This window comes from Anguilla anguilla, chromosome 2 (assembly GCF_013347855.1).
Source record: "Anguilla anguilla isolate fAngAng1 chromosome 2, fAngAng1.pri, whole genome shotgun sequence".
In the NCBI taxonomy this organism is placed as follows: domain Eukaryota; kingdom Metazoa; phylum Chordata; class Actinopteri; order Anguilliformes; family Anguillidae; genus Anguilla; species Anguilla anguilla.
Window position 1 is genome coordinate 59,065,648 of NC_049202.1, and position 20,911 is coordinate 59,086,558.

General features: G+C 41.3%; 2 protein-coding genes and 2 long non-coding RNA genes across 5 annotated transcripts in view; 1 reads left to right on the top strand and 3 right to left on the bottom strand.

Annotated features, from left to right (window-relative positions):
* LOC118219862 (high affinity immunoglobulin gamma Fc receptor I-like) overlaps nt 1-15,432 on the bottom strand; it is a 221,744-nt gene extending 206,312 nt beyond the window's left edge. The window contains exon 1 of the mRNA XM_035403353.1: nt 15,179-15,432. Within this exon, the coding sequence (XP_035259244.1) occupies nt 15,179-15,209 (31 nt within the window). The 5' untranslated portion in view covers nt 15,210-15,432. The remainder of the gene's footprint in view (nt 1-15,178) is intronic.
* The window catches only part of LOC118219848 (hemicentin-1-like), a 508,226-nt gene that overhangs the window by 268,326 nt on the left and 218,989 nt on the right, over nt 1-20,911 (bottom strand). The window contains exon 26 of the mRNA XM_035403310.1: nt 12,198-12,488. Within this exon, the coding sequence (XP_035259201.1) occupies nt 12,198-12,488 (291 nt within the window). The remainder of the gene's footprint in view (nt 1-12,197; nt 12,489-20,911) is intronic.
* LOC118219878 lies at nt 1,040-3,077 on the bottom strand. Of its 2 annotated transcripts, XR_004763864.1 has the most exons (6): nt 2,933-3,077; nt 2,705-2,817; nt 2,289-2,557; nt 1,879-2,093; nt 1,256-1,400; nt 1,040-1,119 (listed from the first exon to the last, which is right to left on the bottom strand). It is a non-coding gene; the product is annotated as an uncharacterized LOC118219878 (long non-coding RNA). The 2 variants fall into 2 exon arrangements; XR_004763863.1 differs by having other exon boundaries at nt 1,256-2,093; nt 2,933-3,076.
* Nucleotides 3,557-5,064, top strand: LOC118219880. Its single transcript, XR_004763866.1, has 2 exons — nt 3,557-3,932; nt 4,748-5,064. It is a non-coding gene; the product is annotated as an uncharacterized LOC118219880 (long non-coding RNA).

A 20,911-nucleotide genomic window follows, 5' to 3' on the forward strand; every position in this document is an offset into this window, starting at 1 on the left:
AACAACACTGATTAATAAACTTAACTTAGACACTAATTTCATACCAACCTCTCTTTGTTTTAATGTTTAAGTCTCTATACCGGAGTGAGATATCCTGCAGGGGGTTAATGCTGATGCTGTACTCATCTGTGACCATGCGAGGTCAGCAGAGGCCATGTTTCACGGTCAGCCAAAACGGCAAATTTAAAAAATGGGCTAGAGCAAGCCTGAGCCTCCCAATATACAGCAAGTAAAGTAAAAAGACTGAAACATTGATGATAAAATGGTTTATACTAGCCTGGTATCAACAGTTAAAGACAGGCTAAATAGGAATCTGTTAAAGCAAATAATCACAGAGTTTGTACAGATTATGGCCTGTGGTATTAAATTAGCTGAGACAATTAAGAGCCCGTGTTTATCAAAATGCAGTGTAGATGATCGAGGTCATCCATCCAGGCCCCCAAGTAATGTCATAACAGGGATTTTGACCAGGAGAGGTTCAGCTCAGGAGATAAATGCAGTGTGAATATTCCCTTTCCTCTGACATTATGCTTAAATAACCCAATCCTCCTGCTGTTTTTCTCATCTGTGTCACTCCCTGGAGCTCCTGCCTCTTCCCACCCTCCTTTATTATGTTCTTTTCCTCTTCTTATTTCTTCTCTTCTTCCACTTCCCTCTGGATCGTCTCTGATGTCTCTCTCTAATGCTGCTGGAGCCTCCTGTTCCTCTCCTCCTCCATGTTGTCGGTCTTCTGCAGGAGCTGTGTGATCTGAGTGTGGTCAGCCCTGTTCTTATTGCTTATGTGACGTCCGCCATGACACTGACCAATGAGCACCTGAAGCTCACAGCCAGGCTGCACAAACGTCTCTAAACATCTCCTTTCCCATCTGTGTCCATGTGTGAGCAGTAACTGTTCTCACATACCATTGTTTTACTTTTAATAAACACTGAATTTAACTCGCTTTGGTGCCATGTTAAATGAACCTCAAAAGCGTAATATTATTTGATTTATTTTATTTTTAATAGCGGATCTTCCTGCCGACCTCCATTTCAGTCTCTCACCTCACGCTCCTCGATTTGACAATGCAGCTCAGACACTAGTTTTAGTGAGTCCCTGTACTTGACCTCATAGTCACATATCTGCAATGGAATAGGAGAACATGGAGATTAAAGGTGTTCCTAAGACCCACACATATGTATGCAATCCTATAATAGGAGACAGACATGACTGTAGAGAGGGTAGAGTGGTGCATTGGTACTCGCTGGATGTGCTCACCTGGGTCTGGTGCAGCTGCTCAGTCTTGAACAGCTTAAGGAGCAGAGCCTGGATCTCCTTCTTCACACACTGCTCGTGCTCGCTCCTCTCCTCCATCACTCTTTTCAGCTTTTCTCTCCAGTGCTGCTCAAGCTGCCCCAGCTTCCTGCAGCACGAAGCACACCAGCTTCAGTCTTACACTGTGCTGGAGCCAGCAGTAACTTGGGTGCTTTTTATAAACCGGTTCACAGCACATGGAGGTGTGCACCATGTGACACTCATCTATCCTGTACAGGATTCCAGCACGTTAAAAAATAATCAAAAGCTTCATCATTCAAATACAATTTAAGCTTTCTGTTAAGTGTCTGTCCATTGTTAACTCAGATTCAGTTACTTCTAAAATTAGCATCAATATTATTCCCTTTTCTCTCCAATGACTGCTACTTGGAATAAGACACAGGCCCCGAAATGGGTGGAGTTATTATGAGTTATTAACAGTTGATACAATTGATCCAGTCAAAGTGGTCTGCTATGGAGACCAAACTTGATAGATTGGTTCATATCAATGTCAATGACTAACAGCACACGGTAGTCCCACCTATAATGGAGTTCATGAAGCCTCACTCTCCCATTGCCATGGTTACCTTATTTAGATGTCATATTTGGTCTCCCTTAACACAGTCTTGCTTGGTACTCTCTGCTGTAGAGCCATCTCTTTCTCTTGAAATGTCTTCTTAAATTCCTCCTGCTCCAGATCGGCACTTTTTATTCTGTTCTCTCTCTCCTCCAGCATCAAGTCAAGTGCATCTCTCTCTTCACACATTTTCATGCAGCTTTTTTGCAGCTCTCTGACACTTGCCTTTATGAAATATCAAATGGTGTAAATACACATTTCTAATATAAGCTGTTGCACAAACAGCAGTGCAATACTTCAGCCATAGATTCCATTAAAGCTTCACATTCTGAAAGTAACGGAAATTAATCAGACTCATCTACAGTATATGATAGTATCGAGCAGTATTAATTTTGCCAATTACTAATTTCTGTTTCTCACCTTCAGGTTCCAGTTATTACGATGGGAGGAAGAAAGCATTCTTCTGATTCTTCTAATTTTTTCTTTAGTGTCTCTAATCAAAAATGGACAAACACATGGATTATGACAAATACAAGCCCTCCTGATGCAAATACTTTACATGTGGATAAAATTCATCAGAAGACCAAAATCATGAGCACATTCAAAGCCGGTGTCATGGACATGACCATCCTTGCTGTCTGATGGAACACAGAGCCTGGCTGACATTTCTGTGGCAAAATGTTGATGATCTGAATGGAAAAAAAACAGTGTTAAAGGTCAAAGGTCACTGGAGTTGTTCATTTGCTGGTGTTTCTGATCACATGCAGTCCTATCTTACACGAGAATTCCTGAACACACAACAATAAATAGCACAGTGTAAAAAGTAAAGTTGTTACCGTTTCTGAATATGCTTGAATGTGCAGCTCAGCTTGAAGGAGTATGCTGGTGATGAACTTCAGTGAGGAGACACTGTCCTTCATCTCATTTATTTTATTGAAAGAAGCCTCTCCTAAATCCAAAGAATATGAGGATCCTTTTAGGGATTTCAACATAACTGCATGACAGGATGTTCTCCTCACCTCTGAAGAATGGCCATCGTAACACCAGTAGCAGGAAGCAGGTACCTGTCGATGGGCGGTTTGATGCAAGACAGATATCCAGGAACGGGCCAATGTCCACGTGCATTTTGGGTGTTTCTATAGGAAGTAACGCAGTGCTTTTCCTGGTGCTTTCACTAGCAGAATCCATTTCCTGAAGAACAAAACCAGATACTTATGAATGAATGAATGGCAGGTTGTGTAAATATACATTCAGAAGCAGGTCCAGCCTCCAGGATTGGGGTCTCCACCCATTAAATTGTCAGAACAAAATGGGTGGAGACCCCAATCCTGGAGGCTGGACCTGCTTCTGAATTACTGAATGAAGCTCAATTATGTACACACATTTTAACTGTAGTCATTCATGAGCTCATGAATAGATTTGACTATTCATGAGCTAAAGACTATCCCTGGCTAACTTAATTAAACATTTTCCAATACTTTCAATTTTTAAGTAGACCGAAAGATGTATTTTCAGCAGATTTGTTATGATGTGCAGATGTAACCCAGGGTTCCAGGACACAAATTGAATAGATGAAACAAAGAAAAACAATTGTAAATAACTAGTAGCAAGTAAATTACCATTCAAAATGGAGACAAAAGAAAAATACTTTTAATAAGGAAAAATACATTTTATTTATGTGCAGAAAGATAAGTTGATAGAAGGATTAGACAACCAATGCGGATAATGATACTTGTTGTACATTTGTTGATTGGTCAGTCAGATGACAAGCCCGCCCTAACTTCCTCTGGTCAAGATGGCTTGAGCGACAGCAGACATGCGAAACTTTCTCTGAACAGATTAAGCTAATTCGAAGTGAATTACAAGTGAATTTAGGATACAATTGCAGATATTTTATTGAGGAGTGACAGTAACTTGAAAAGAAACAGATTTATAAAGAAATAACGAAGATTTGCAGCGTTCTTCTATCGCCTTGGGTGACGACCGCGTGAAAGAAAATTTTCTGCATTCGCCATTAAGATCGTTGAAAACCGAACTTTGTACAACTTTGAACATATTCCCTTGGTGAGTTCCCATTCTAAGACTATCTATCTTATTTCACTGCCGTAGTATCAGTTAGCTTGGGTGTGTTCAGAAACGAAAATGTTAAACGTATTCGTAATAAAAAAAAGATCCGAAAATGAAGGTTGCTAAGTAGCTAGCTTCATGTGATTTAAAGCTCTGGTAGTAGCAGCTAGCTAAGTTGGCTAGCTATAGCAACTCGCGGCTAAACCGGCAAATGTGTATAATTGATTTGTGGGGTGTAGGCCGGGCTAACAGCAGGGCTGTTTCCTGCTTTGTGACTGTGGTGGTAGACGAACCAGGCAGTTCGCCACATAGCAAGCTGAAAATATATTGAAGCGGGGACAATGTGATGTAACGTTAGCTAGAAGGGCATTTGAAAATTCTCCGGTTGAGTTCTGAAAGTGTATCTCCTGTGTAATCGAATATCGAAGCCACATCGGCGTACTCTTTGTTAAATGTTACTTAAAACGAATGTATGTTGTGGTACCTTTTATTAGAAAGCTAACGTAACTAGCTAGCTAGCTAGTGCTGCGAGGAAACGTCAGTGGGTAAGTTTGGAAGCACTGCAAGATATGAGTAGTGAATTGAGTGAGCTAATGGTGGCTAATTCTACTTCCAGTTAATCAGAATCTAGATATGCTGACAGAATGAGAACAGATTGACAATTGCTATAGCCTAAGCTTTCACCAAGTTTATTTAACAGAGTAAATGGAAGGTTACAAGTGTTATACAATTTAGATGTTCACAGTGTATACTATGTCTTAATAATCTGAATGTACAGACTACTGATGAGTCTTTTGGCTTTGTGTTGCAAGGCCGGGTTTTTTTTGTTGGAGTGTTGTTTTTTTTGTTGTTGGATTTGAACTGCTGTGCTGGATCCTGGATTCGTCCGCCCTGCTTGCCTTCCCTGGAGAGCTACAGCGGCGCGCGGACTGGCGAGCCACCCATGGAATCGACCTGCAATTTTAAAGAGAAGGAAAGAGTTCAGTTGTGCCTTCTAAAATGGTGGTAGGACAAGAGTTTGAATTCTACAAACTGGAACTCAGCAACAAGTGGTCCAACAACCACACGGACTAAACTGATTTGCACAGATAGTGTTTTAGAAAAGTGTTTTGGTGTTATAGTGTGATAAGTTTCCTTTGCATAGGTACTATGCAGTAGTACTACATAAGGGTTTTGGTTTCAAAATAAAAGTTTTGGTTTCAAAATAAAAGTCCTAAAGTCTAATTAGTGACAAATCATACTAGAACCAAATAACTAATAATAGGGATTAACTGAAACACATCAAATAAATACTAAAAGTATGGTTAAGGTATAAAGATAGGAAAAATAGTCAAAAATTAGTGGAACCAGAGAAAATATAAATACAGACACAAAGTAAAAGGGCTTGGGACCAACTTGTATTTTTTCCCATCTTTTCCCATTTTGTAGATATGTGTACTGTTGTTGTTTAATGCTTTCTACTTTGTAATAAAAACAAAGGGTACAGAGAACCAAAAAGGGAAAATTAAAATTAAAAGAAAAAAAATCATTCTCTTACCTTTGAAATACAGATCCTGCTTCCGTGTGCTTCATTCTTGATGTGCAAACTGCCTCTCTCTCTCGAGTCGAATCTGTTGTCTTCTGATCTGGTCCATACTTACCTGATTTTATCCATTCTAGTAACGGTGTTAGTATTGAAGCACTTGTTACAGAGGAAACCCCTTTACACAAACTTTTGCAATTTGACTTTACACTTTACATATGTACACATGTACACCAGATCCCTTGGCCCTGTAATATCTGCCCATGGCTTGTCCTATCATTCCTATGCCGACGACACGCAACTCTTTCTCTCCTTCTCCCCATCGGACACACAGGTCCCCGCCCGCATCTCCGCTTGCCTGAGGGACATACAGAGCTGGATGGAGAATCACCACCTGAAGCTCAACCCGGGAAAGACGGAGCTAATCTTTATTCCTGCTCTATCCTCTCCCCTCCTCGACTTTTCCATTTCCTTAGGGGACACCGTAGTGACATCATCACCCTGCGCCAAGAATCTCGGAGTGATGATGGACAACAGGCTGTCCCTCTCCAACAACATTGCAGCAGTAACCCGGGCATGCAGATTTTTCCTATACAATATCCGCAGAATCCGCCCCTTTCTCACCACCTACTCAACCCAGCTCCTGGTCCAAGCAATGGTTCTATCCCGCCTGGACTACTGCAACTCTCTTCTGGCTGGACTACCGGCATCTGCCACCAGACCCCTGCAGCTCATTCAGAATGCTGCGGCTCGTCTGGTCTTCAACCTCCCCAGACACTCCCACGTAACTCCCCTGCTCACTACCCTCCACTGGCTGCCTGTTATAGCTCGCATCAAATTCAAAACATTGGTTCTAGCATACCAGGCAGTCAAGGGATCAGCCCCAGCATACCTTCACAAGATATTCAAACCCTACATGCCAGCCAGATCCCTCCGTTCTGCTACCTCAGGACGCCTAGCACCTCCCCCTCTTCGCACCTGCACTTCCAGAACACGTCTCCTCTCTGTTCTGGCCCCACGATGGTGGAATGACCTCCCTGTGGAGGTCAGAACAGCTGAGACTGTGACCCATTTCAAACGACGACTGAAGACCCACCTCTTCAGGCTGCACCTCTCCCCATCCCTTTCCCCCCTGTAAATGACTAAACTTAGGGTTGTAACTAGGCAGCTGTTTAATAGGTGACTTAGTTGATGCGCCAGTCTTAACGACTACTTGTATTTTTATTTATTTTTATTTTTCCATAGATTGCGTTGTTGCCGTTCTCGTTGTTAGTGTTAATCAGTTTAACCACCAGGGTCCAGGTTGAACTATGCGGTTGTTCCCTGTACTTGGACCGGTACTTCTCTCTAGGGGTTTCGTCATACTTGTTCCTGGTTATGGTTATACACTTTGTTGTACGTCGCTCTGGATAAGAGCGTCTGCCAAATGCCTGTAATGTAATGTAATGTAACATATATTTTCTTTATCATTCCCAGGGAACTGCAGGAGTTTCCAAATGTTACAGAATAATCATATTCATATATGTGCTTGACACAGGTGTGTAGTGCAGCTTACACTACTTATCTGTAAGATGCTCTGGTCTATCAGGAACTGGCCATCTGGTTGGCCGTACTGCAATGAGGCTGTCCTGGGGAATGGAAGCACTGGGAAAAAAGCAGAATCATAAAAAACCACAAAACCACTCTCCAAATCACACTACAGAGATAAGACCCAGTCTGAATCCTTAGGAATCCAACGAGTGAGGTCACAACCTCCCCAGGAGGAAGATAAAACGCTCGGGGGAACAAATACAGGGACCAAATCTCGGGACATAATGAACAAAAAAATAAAAATTTAAAAATAAATGAATAGGTGGCAATTCAGTAAGAAGGCATAGATGCCACTTTATAACTAATAAGTGTAATGTTACCCTACAAAACAACTGTTACACTGTGATAAATGCAAGTACCATTAGACAGATAACTTATCTTTTCACAGCTGAACCTGCAACATAATTCTAAAGAAAATCCAAAGAAAAAAAGTAGGTTAGGGGAGCCATGGTGGAATCTGTGATGCTGAGTCTTCAGTATACAGTGGAAGATGGGCAGGGTTTCTGCTGTCCTGACTGCAGTGGGAAGATGGGCAGGGTTTCTGCTGTCCTGACTGCAGTGGGAAGATTGGCAGGGATTCAGCTGTCCTGACTGCAGTGGGAAGATGAGCAGGGTTTCTGCTGTCCTGACTACAGTGGGAAGATGAGCAGGGTTTCTGCTGTCCTGACTACAGTGGGAAGATGAGCAGGGCTTCTGCTGTCCTGACTACAGTGGGAAGATGAGCAGGGTTTCTGCTGTTCTGACTGCAGTCAGAAGCTCATTCCACCACCAGGGGTCAGAACAGACTGGAGATGTGACCTGGAAGATAGAGTATGAGAGGAGATAACAGAAACAAGAGACTTGGTAAAGAGAGAGAAGAGGAGATGGTAAATGGTAAATGGACTGCATTTATATAGCGCTTTTATCCAAAGCGCTTTACAATTGATGCCTCTCATTCGCCAGAGCAATTAGGGGTTAGGTGTCTTGCTCAAGGACACTTTGACACGCCCAGGGCGAGGTTTGAACCGGCAACCCTCCGACTGCCAGACAATCGGTCTTACCTCCTGAGCTATGTCGCCCCCTATGAGATGAAGCAGAAAGAGAGAAGGGGGGAGGGGTACTGAGTTGGGAATGGGGGTGGTTGTCTGGGAAGAGGATTAACTAATGTGTTTGAAGATTGCATCTTGAACGATTTGTAAATATCGGCAACCTTCCTATAAAAGAAGCAGCAACGTTGGGATACATATGGCCCCCCCACCCAGCGAGAAAGATGAGGGAGGTAAAGAAGAGCCCAAGGATCACAGTTTGAATTTTTTTTTTTTTGAGATCCCCAAGTCTCATATTCAACCATACAATCACACCGTCATACCAACAGGCTCTTTGGAAATGCTGCACAAACAAAGGCCTTAGTGAGAGCAATTGTGTAAATCAATTGTCTGGTTCGACCAAAATTGAGCCTTTTGGTCATGAACAGAAACTTGGCAGAGTAAGAGTCAACTGCATCTGAAATCATACTGTAACCACACTATTTCTGCAACTTTTAAAGTCTTAGATAACCCTAAAGTTTTTAATGTAACTCTGTTTGAATGCTAAATGATGTTCGGAATATTATTTACAGAAATATTATTCACAAATTGATTATGTTGGCTGAGGTGTAATTTGCAATAGAAATTTGCATCACTCTAGCATGCCCAGCTGAACTACGCTGACCTGAAGAAAGCTGTGAAAGTTACACATTTAACTGTGACACTGAGAAGCTCTCAGAGTGGCTGCCATCCCCTCTGAAATCGCAGAGTATCCTAATCCAAACAGAGCTGCAGGAAGCTGCAACGGTTACCATGTGCGTCTGCATTTAGTGCCATGCTCCTCTCTCCTCTGCTCGAGATATAGACGGAGCTGCAGGTTGGAGACGCTCGCGTGGTTTCTGTACTCTGATCACATGCTCATGAAGAGAAGCTAATGAGCCGCAGCGCCCGCTATATTGGTACTTTAATTTTTTTTTCTAGAGGAGGTAATCAGAGAAGTATGACATGCCTGTGTATTTTATAACCGTTCTGCAGCTTTCCCCCTGTGTGTGGCAGGAAAATAACAGTGTGTGCATACGCCAAAGCACATGTGTGATGCAGCACTTTCTTCCTCTGGAGAAATGTGAAAGTCCGTATGTTTGTGTTTATAGTCAGGTAAACAGCTAGGTGTCCATTCCATGTCAGGGAACTTATAAAAAATAAAGGTTATCTCAATAAGTTATTATTTAAGTGTGTTATATCAACGTTTATTGTGTTGTATACATTTTATTGATTCCTATTAGAAATGTTTCATAACATGCATTAATGACTGCAGCACTGTTTCAATCCAGAGGTCTCCTGTACACGAGCATTATACATCAGCCCTGAGCCAGGAGTGACCACTGTCCATTGAGCAGTCAACAGAACCTTAGGGCACTTTAAAACTATATGATCCTTATGTAGGCATTTGAACAGATACTGCTTTAAAGCAACATCGGTTCAGAAAGGACAGCAAATGTGATGAACTTCCAAAGACACTGCTATTATGTTAGCATGAGCGATAGCACAGTATAATGAGTAGAACTGGTCTTGTAACCCAAAGGTCACAGGTTTGATTCCCGTGTAGGACACAGCCGTTGTACCCTTGAGCAAGGGACCTAGCCTGCATTGTTTCAGTATAGGTCCAGTTGTATAAATGGATCCAATGTAGATGCAATGTAAATGTTGTGTAAGTCGCTCTGGATAACAGTGTCTGCTAAATACCGGTAATGTAAATCACTTGTAGCCTACTTCCTGAAAAACGCTTGTCAAGCCAACATTCATTGCCCTGGCCAATTGATGCTGAACAATTATTTAAGATAAAATTAAATTAATCTATTCTCATTTTTTATTTATGATGGCCTATTTATTTTTCATATGTAATTACTCTTAGTTATCATCAAAAACTTAATCATGCAAGGACAGAAATATCGCAACTAATAACATTTTTAATGACCTGTAATGTAATGTAATGATAATGATAATACGCTATTACAAGCAATATCAAAATGACAATGTAGTCAAAATAATATGGTGGAATCAGCATAATATAGCATCAAGAGAGACAAATGCCAGCTTTAGCCTACTTATTTATTAATATGTATTTGTCACAATTCATCACCAAGAAGAATGAAGACAGGAAAGTTATGACTGGTAACATTGTTATTACAGTAGTAGTATTAACAGTAATTATATAAAAATAATATAATAAAAACAATCGAGCCCTCAGCTTCTCTGTCCACATTCAGCTCACCATTCCTGTTCGGTTTCTCCTTCTCACACTTGGATTAGATTGTGTTGTTCACCACAGTGGAAGGTGCTATAACTGACCTATTGGGGATGTTACATTACACATACGTTTATTTTTTTCATTTATTTCATATGTTAACAAGAAGGAACAAAAAAGAACACACTTTAAAGTCCATTTAATTTAATACTAATACAAGCAGACACATGAAATGCATGTTGAACATGTTGCAGAGTCTCCGCTGTTTAGGCTGTATGTAAGCTTGCGGTGAGTTTACTACATAATATATAAAGTTCAACGTAGGACCTGAAACAAACATACAGCAATGAAAGCAGACTAGCTTAGACAAGATCACAAGTGCAGCTCTGGTGAATCAGAACCTCAGATATATTATACAGATCCTGCACTCTAAAGGCACGACTGTGGGCGCAGTCCGTACAGCGCTATCCACAAGCTCAACGCGAGCCGCGACATCGGCGGTTCGAATCCGACCGCAGACCTTTGTCGCACCTCTCTCTCCTCCTAATTATTCCTGTCTCTCTACACTATCCTATCCAAATAAAGCTGAAAAAAAAACCCAAAAAAGGCACGACTGCTTCATTCCCAAAACTCACTGAGTGTCCCCATAACTGCACCCCCAATCTAGATTTCCCCTCCTGCAAGCTGAGAAACATCACATTGAAAAATAATCCTGAGCTCTCAAACGTTCTTCATTCCACATGAGCACACTGATCCAGCTTCTGTGTGAAGGTTTTATAAGTCAACTTCCACATTCTCTTCAGTGTATTTGACAGCTGCTTCATTAGACGACCCTGCACATCAACAAACATGTATAAACACAACAGAGGGAGAGAACTGGGAGTGAGGATGAACAGTGTTGCAGCCTGAAACCTGAAACACACGTTTTTAGATGTGTTCCCCTGTAAAATGACATCACCTGGTTTCCTGCACCATTTCACACACAGTATAATGGAGGCCAGCAGCAGAGGAGCAGCTCCCAGACCGAATACCAGTCTACCTGTGGAGAGACACAGAGATGAGGGATATGTGGAGGAGATAAACCTGTGCATATACAAGAATATATGGGTGGCAAGCGGAACCCCTGAAGTGGTTAATATCTCTTATACTATGGCTACAACTAAAATGCATGGAAAAATTTAAATAAAAAGGTATTTTTAAGACATTTTATTAAATACAAAACTAACACCATTATGTACACATCTGCCACTTCACTAAATATGGTTTCTTTGGTAATGATAAACCAGTGTTTCTCTTTTCTTATGTATGCAGAGTAGTCTCACTATCAGCCATCAAAAATATAAGATAAAGAGAAAAGACATTAAACAATGAAAAGCAAAGTTCACAACTATTGTCATGATGCATTTAGCAACTGGTATAGTGGGAAAACAGTCAGCTGTATCATATATTCTAATCTACATAACTATGATATGTTAATATCTCCAAGCTTAATAAATGCTGCACCCCTGACCACAAAAATGTGAAATGTGTTGAAACTGAGATATTTTCTGGATAAAAAAACGCTCTCTATCCGCACAACTTAGCGATTGATTTTTTAAAATAACATGGTGTTAAGTTTCCTTTTATTTCATGATTGCTAAGTAAACAAATTGAAATTTTCATGTAGTGATTTGAAACCATAATGAGGCAAAATTACCCACATTGCCATGCCTATATACAAACACAAATAAAACGATTGGTTGACATGGCTGTCAACCAATCGGAATGAAAAATTTGTCCAAGCCATAGTATAAATTGTTATACTGTTTGTTGCTCCTATGTATGGTAAGTGAATGGAATGCAATGTAAATATTTTAAGAATAAAGTTTTAGATACAATTTGAAAGCCTACCTGAGACTCACCTGCAACAGTCAGAGTGATGGAGTCGCTGTGCTGTGATGTCACTTTTCTCCCCTCCAGCCTTCCCTCACACCAGTACTGCCCCTGGTCAGACCCAGCAGCACCAGGGATGGTGAGTCTGTTACCAGTTACACTGTGACCAGCAGTCTGAGACACAGCCATCTGGGCCTGGTCTTTGTACCAGGAATATGTCCAGTTGCTGTAGGAGTCCACCTCACACCTCAGGGTGACGTTCTCTCCATTGTACAGTGGGTGCCATTTTGGCTCTACAGTCAGAGTGGCTTTAGGCAGGGCTGTGGAAAGGAAACAGACTGGGTCACAGTTTATTCTGTCAGAATTAAGAGATGACTGAGGAGGAAACAGTTGTGCATAAATTCCAAGGAAAAATAACTAGAAATATAAATTTTCTTTGACTCTATAGGTGGTCCTGCACAATATTCCATAAATATTAAAATTTTAAGCATTTCACCCAAAATATATTATATATGTGAAATTATAAACCAAATATTTTTATTCTCTATAGTGTGAGCATAAGTTGAGTTTCATTGAAATTAGGATAATTATACAAAGCGTCCAGCATTGCTGAATTCATCAGAATGCCAATAACATAATGGTGTGGAATGTTTTTGTGACACACATTAGGCCCCATAATAACTGACCATCATTTGAGTGCCGGAGCATACTTAAGCATTGTATCTGACCATGAGCATCCCTTTATGACTACAGTCTACCTGTATTCAAGTGGATACTTCCAACAGGTAATGTGTCATGTCACAAAGTGTCATGGTCCTGTGTTCCTGTCTGCGTTTCCCCTGCTGGGCCGCCAGATGGCGGCACTTCTGTTTTGTGTCCTGCTCCCCCTGTGTTAATTGTATGATTGTTTCCAATTGTCCAGTTGCTGTAGGATTCCACCTCACACCTCAGGGTGACGGTCTCTCCATTGTACAGTGGGCGCCATTTTGGCTCTACAGTCAGAGTGGCTTTAGGCAGTGCTATAGAAACAGACTGGGTCACAGTTCTGTTGTAATGCCAGCATTTTAATGACTACGGAGAAACCGAATAACCCTAAATGAAGGACAAAAACCAGGGCAGCTACATTCCAATTTTCAATGATATTAAGAGAAGATACTCAAAAATCAGAAATGAAAAAGCTCTAATCCTGATCATAATGGCACAAGAATTAAACTAAGGAACAGGATCCCAGAATCATCACAGCAGTTGGACCCAGTGTATTATGGGAATGTTCCAGTTTTGCACACTGAACAATGCCTGTCAGCACTCACCTGATACCTGTATGTGGGTGGGGTAACTATACTCCGTGTTCCAATTAGCACTCACCTGATACCTGTATGTGGGTGGGGTTACTGTACCCTGTGTTCCAATTAGCACTCACCTGATACCTGTATGTGGGTGGGGTAACTATAATCTGTGTACCAGACTGGGTCTCCCCCCTGTGTGTGTAAGAGCAGCAGCACTGAGGGTGTAAGAGCCTTTAGATGTTCTAGAAATAAGGGCAATGTCATGTGATCCAGTTCCTTTTTACCAGTAATAATCCCAGCCAGTTGAAGTCACTGTAACCATACAAGAGAGACTGACATGTTCTCTTGCATATAACTGCATGTGTGGACAGACAGTCAGGACAGGCGGGGGTATCTCTATAACAGAGAGAACAGACTGAATCTCTCCCCCAGGTTCCTAATAATGGCATAACCAAACATACAGTGCAAACTGGCTTTAATCTGTGATACAGTAGAACATGGTTCGCTTATCCATGTACTGGGAAAGCATGTGACTCTCTCAGAATGGGTGTGGGCGAGGCTGTGAAGACGGACAGACTGTGTCACAGCTCTAACTGCTCATTACATTACACTACATTAGCAGATGCTCCTACCAAGAGGAATTTACACAACTTTTACATACAACTTTGCTAGTGGAGTGTAGACATGACTACAGAGGGACAGGCATGCTCTGATTGGGGTTGAAACAAAGAGCTAAAGCAGTAGGTTCTCTCATTCTATCATAACAGATAGAAAAGGCTACATTCTATGGATTTAAACTTACAGAAGCTCAAATATTAACAATACAAACAGTGTGAGTCAGAAACTCAACTCAATTGGTGGTATACCCAGCCCATTTAAGTAAATATAAGTTAATTTTATATTCACCTGTAATAAATGAACTTGTACGGGAAGCACAATGTGCACTGGGGAAGATTGAATAAATGTGTTAAATATGGTCTCTCTGTGGGACGAGTGAGACCGCCAGTGTTCAGCTGCTGACCAGTTTTGACTCACCTGACACGTTCAGTCTGACAGGATCACTCCTCTCATCAGCAGCACAGTAGTAGCAGTAATAGCCAGTTACATATCACCGACATGTTATTAAGTACAATTGTCTTACCTTTTATCATGTAATTTTTTGTTTTATTATTTTATTTGTAGCACAATATTCTACATTGGTACCTTTTGCGATTATTTATATTTTTTATTTTACTGCTAGAGTGTATTGATGGACACCAACCTTTTTATTCTAATTGCAAATTGCTGCTTGTACATATTTTTTGTAAATTTTCCCACTTTCCCACCTGCCAAGGGTCTACTGATGAAATTTAGTTATCAAGCTAATTCTGGGGCAGTTACTATCTGTCCAATGTCTCTTTCAAATAACAAATGAATAAAATTGTATTTCTTCTTTCACAAAAAATTGTTAGTGATCATTCAAGGTATGTTATCTACTGAAGCAAAAGCATACTTCTTCACTCATACTTTTCTTCTTTTCCCATAACGCAGGTCATTCCAATGCAGCCCAAACGCTGTAGAGCATTTTAGTATTAGTGAGGTCAAATCATACTTATTTATTTAAGCATAACTTAACAAATGTGTTGTTGTGGTTTATTTATATCAATCAAAGGCAAATTTCACCACAAAAACATACTTATCTGTTAAAAACCTTTACATTAAAAAACTAATTCGGTAGTACTCACAGATCAATGTGACCCCTCTGTTTGCCTGCATGATTCAAGAGGAAGTTTAGTGCTTCAACTTCAGTGATCAAAAGAGCAAAATGCAAAACCTCACATCAACGTCAAGAATCAAAAGGCCAGATTAGAATTAGTCAAAAAATACAAAGACAAGCCTGAAGAGTTTTGAAGCAGTTTTATGAACAGATGAGACAAAAAAAATTAAAAAATAAAAACCAATGCAATGGAAAGCTGAAAGTCTGGAGGAAAGAACGTCTGCTTTTTAATTTTAATTTTTTTTTTTTTTACTTTTACACAGCTGAAAATAGGGGGACTCAACACAAAGACAGCAGTTTCTGTGAAATGGTAACGCACATACCATGATATTAAATGCTGACTGTACTTTTGTCTCATATTCATATCCAATTACCGTAAGCACAGAGCAAAAATAACGATTTCGCTCTACCATTACAACACTTTTGGGGGGCTCTGTTTGTGAGAGCAAAAATAAGGAAGTAGGTCCTGCACAGCAAACCAGCTTCATGTTTTCTTCTCTTCTTTTTAATAAACTAAAGAAAAATGCGGAACTTCACTCGTTATCACAGGGAATCAGAGAGACTTTAGGGCAGCACCTTGCTTAAATGCACTGGTCCTCTGTGAAATGAAACACTGCATGGTCTAAAATACCTGACTGTGCCAGAGCTGACTGTGAATGTTGGACCTGTAGGACAGCTCACAATTGGCTAGAGTGAAGCCCTGGGTGTATGTGATTGGCTACTGTGCTGTCCAGAGGCTGTAGTGTGGTCCACAGAAAGGTGGCATCAGTTTGTGAGGAGTACCGTCCCATCACAACATAGCAGCTCCTCTGATTGGTCAGACTCAATAGTCAAGCAGCAGGCTGGTTGCATTCATTAGAAAAGATGGGGATGCTTGTCTGTGCACTAAAAAACGTACACAAGATTGAGGTGCTAGTCTGTGTGCTTACAAACTTACACAAGATGGGGTGCTGTCTGTGCTCCTTTAAACTTACAGTGCATGCCCCTCTGACATTTACTTGAAAATAGTAAAATCATTTGGCCAGCAGGTGGGGCCTTTGAGCAATAAAATAATACATTGAGTTAAAAAAATATATAAAATAAATAACTACTTCACTAATTTGGCTCTTGCCTAATCTTTAAGGTACGCTCTACTATACAAAATGTTCTACCATCCGGCACAACTGATTCACTGATGGTGATGGAGAGTAGAGGTTCTACTATAATTAACTCTGCAAAAACAATGCCCAACAAAGCCCAGTCAAAGCCCAACATCTGGCCACCATGCTCCATCAGCTCAGAGACAGTCCAACTGGCTCCACCCTTCTTGCATATGCGGACTTCATGGCTGCTTGGCCACAGAATCATTTGTGTTCTGTCTGTTTCTCCAGGCTTGGGAGCTGATTGGCTGCAGCAGAAGAGCTGTGTTAGGTCATAGCAAAGGACCACTATGTGGGATACTGCGGAGAAAATAGATAGAGGGGGCAGAGTTACTGCACTCTGAGCTCTGAATAAACTAAAGATTTCTCATGAAACTGCCGCACTTCCTGTTCCAACTTCCCACAGTGCCTACAGCCTGGTCCGCGGTTTTGCCAACGCCGCTGTACACTCTGGCTTCCAGGCTAGGGCTTCTCCCCCCGTCTGCTGCCAGATAAGCCCCTTGTCCAGGTTACAAGCACAACCAATCACAACACAGACACCACACAAAGGTGCTGTACCAAAGGCTAAAAGTATCTTGAGTCACAACACAGACCATGGCTACCAAGAATAAACCAAAATAAAATTAACTGGCACACAATGAATCTCCACCCCGTCCCACGCCCCTGGGGGACTTACTTTATCCTCACCAATGATACTTGCACCTTTAATTTTATACCCATTCTTCTCAACTAATTCTCTCAATGAACACCAGAGATCTCCCACCTCTCCGGCAGTGACAAATGCCATCTGCCATCAGCCTTCCACATGTGCGCCCAACCCCCATTACTCCCGTAGATCCGGCCCAATAAATTTAGGAGACAGCGCGACTCCTGACGTACAGACACTCGTTTATTTCGTGGCATTTCTGTTGACCTGCTGAAAGGCAGAACCGGTGAACAGAAGTCTGCTTATGTCCCAGAGAAAGACTGGCATTTCCCCACATTCATTGAAATGGGATTTTAGTGGGAGTTTACTGACATCTAGTGGTGAAAATATGCAAGCCTTTCACAACACAGACACGCACCTGACAGCATCTACCATTGCCAGACATAATGGATATGAATGTTGCTACAACTACCCCAATCTCACTTCACACTCTGTTGCACCAATATCCAAATACCTATGTTCTCACCTAATCAATTTTCAAAATTAAAAAATCATCAAACAGTCAAGTGAGAACTAAATTCTCTTTTGTTGTGACAGCTTTGGGAATTAATGTATGTGGGGAAGTGAAGGTGTTGTGTAACCTCACAGATGTAGGAGATCTGCTGGTGCTCAAATGTTTGTAGTACCTGATCCTGCAGGTGAGAGAATCACCTGTGGCCAGTGACCATTCCACCACTGTCTGTGTTAATGTGTGAATATTGCCTTGTAACTACACCCTCCTACACGACAGAAACAAAACATATGAGAGAAAGTGGAGGCCACTGAATAAACAAATGAACAACACTGATTAATAAACTTAACTTAGACAATATCTTCATACCAACCTCTCTTTGTTTTAATGATTAAGTCTCTATAGTAGAGTGAGATATACTGCAGGGGGTTAATGCTGATGCTGTACTCATCTGTGACCAGGCGAGGTCAGCAGAGGCCATGTTTCACGGTCAGCCAAAACAGCAAATTTACAAAATGGGCAAGATCAAGCCTGAGCCTCCCAATACACAGTAAGTAAAGTAAAAAGACTGAAAAAGTGATGATTAAATGGTTCATACAAGCCTGGTATCAACAGTTAAAGATGGGCTAAATAGGAATCTGTTAAAGCAAATAATCATAGAGTTTATACAGATTATTGCCTGAGGTATTAAATAAGATGAAAAAATTAACAGCCCATGTTTATTAAAATGCAGTGCAGAAGATCGAGGTTATCCATCCAGCCCTCCAGGTAGTGACATAACAGGGGTTTTCACCAGGAGAGGTTCAGCTCTGGAGAAAAATGCGATGTGAATATTCCCTTTCCTCTGACATTATGCTTAAATAACCCAATCTTCCTGCTGTTTTTCTCATCTGTGTCACTCCCTGCCTATTCCCTTCCTCCTTTATTATGTTCATTTCCTCTTCTTATTTCTTCTCTTCTTCCACTTCCCTCTGGATCTTCTCTGATGTTTCTTTCTCATGCTGCTAAAGTCTCCTGTTCTTCTCCTCCTCCATGCTGTCAGTCGTCTGCAGGAGCTGTGTGATCTGAGTGTGGTCAGCCCTGTTCTTATTGCTTAAGATGTGACGTCCGCCATGACACTGACCAATGAGCACCTGAAGCTCACGGCCATGTTGCACAAACGTCTCTAAACATCTCCTTTCCCATTTGTGTCCATGTGTGAGCAATAACTGTTCTCACATACCATTGTTTTACTTTTAATAAACATTGAATTTCACTCGCTTTTGTGCCATGTAAAATGAACCTCCAAAAGCTTAATATTTGTTGATTTGTTTTATTTTTAATAGTGGACCTGCCGACCTCCATTTCAGCCTCTCACCTCACGCTCCTCCATTTAACGCTGCAGCTCAGACACCAGTTTTAGTGAGTCCCTGTACTTGACCTCATAGTCACATATCTGCAATGGAATAGGAGAACATGGAGATTAAAGGTGTTCCTAAGACCCACACATATGGATGCAATCCTATAACAGGAGACAGACCTGACTGAAGAGAGGGTAGAGTGGAGTATTGATACTCGCTGGATGAGTTCACCGGGGTCTGGTGCAGCTGCTCAGTCTTGAACAGCTTAAGGAGCAGAGCCTGGATCTCCTTCTTCACACGCTGCTCATGCTTGCTCCTCTCCTCCATCACTATTTCCAGCTTTGCTCTCCAGTCCTGCTCAAGCTGGCCCAGCTTCCTGCAGCACGAAGCACACCAGCTTCAGTCTTACACTGTGCTGGAGCCAGCAGTAACTTGTGTGCTTTTTATAAACCGGTTCACAGCACATGGAGGTGTGCACCATGTGACACTCATCTATCCTGTACAGGATTCCAGCACGTAAAAAAAAAAAATCAAAAGCTTTGTCATTCAAATACAATTTAAGCTTTCTGTCAAGTGTTTGTCCATTGTTAACTCAGATTCTGTTACTTCTAAAATTAGCATCAATATTATTACTTTTCCTCTCCAATGACTGTTACTTGGAATAAGACACAAGCCCCGAAATGGGTGGAGCTATTATGAGTTATTAACAGCTGATAAAATTGATCCAGTCAAAGTGGTCTGCTATGGAGACCAAACTTGATAGATTGGTTCATATCAATGTCAATGACTAACAGCACACGGTAGTCCCACCTATAATGGAATTCATGAAGCCTCACTCTCCCATTGCCATGGTTACCTTATTTAGATGTCATAATTGGTTTCCCTTAACAGTCTTGCTTCGTACTCACTGCTGTAGAGCCATCGCTTTCTCTTGAAATGTCTTATTAAATTCCTCCTGCTCCAGATCGGCACTTTTTATTCTGTTCTCTCTCTCCTCCAGCATCAAGTGCATCTCTCTCTTCACACATATTCATGCATCTCCTTTGCAGCTCTCTGACACTTGCCTTTATGAAATTTCAAATGGTGTAAATACACATTTCTAATATAAGCTGTTGTACAAACAGCAGTGCACTACTTCAGCCATAGATTCCATTAAAGCTTCACATTCTGAAAGTAACTGAAATTAATCACACTCATCTACAGTATGACAGTATCGAGCAGTATTCATACAATTTTGCAGTGGGAGGATGGGAGGGGCTTCTGCTGTCCTGACTGCAGTGAGAAGATGGGTACGGTTTCTGCAGTCCTGACAGCAGTCAGAAGCTCATTCCACCACTAGGGGTCAAAAAAGACCGGAGATGTGACCTGGAAGATAGAGTATGAGAGGAGATAACAGAAACAAGGGACTTGGTAAAGAGAGAGAAGAGGAGAGGAAGCAGAAAGAGAGATGGGGAGAGGGGTATTGAGTTGGGAATGGGGGAGGGTTGTCTGGGAAGAGGATTGACTAATGTGCTTGAAGACTCCATCTTGAAGGATTTGTAAATATCAGCAACCTTCCTGTAAAAGAAGCGGCAACGTTTGGATACATATGGTCTGCCCACCCAGCGAGGAAGAAGATGAGGGAGGCAAAGAAGAGCCCAAGGATCACAGTTTGAATTGAGTTGCTTTTTGAGATCACCAAGTCTCATATTCAACCATACAATCACACCATCATACCAACAGGCTCTTTGGAAATGCTGCACAAACAAAGGCCTTAGTGAGAGCAATTGTGTAAATCAATTGTCTGGTTTGACCAAAATTGAGCTTTTGGTCATGAACAGAAACTTGGCACAGTGAGAGTCAACTGCCTCTGAAATCATACTGTAACCGCACTATTTCTGCAATTTTTAACGTCACAGAAAACCCTGAAGTTTATAATGTAACTCTGTTTGAATGCTAAATGATGTATGGAATATTATTTAAAGAAATATTATTCACAAATTGATTATCAATCAAATCAATCAAATTTTATTTGTATAGCTTATTTTACAGCAGTTGTCACAATACGCTTTATAGACAACCCTGG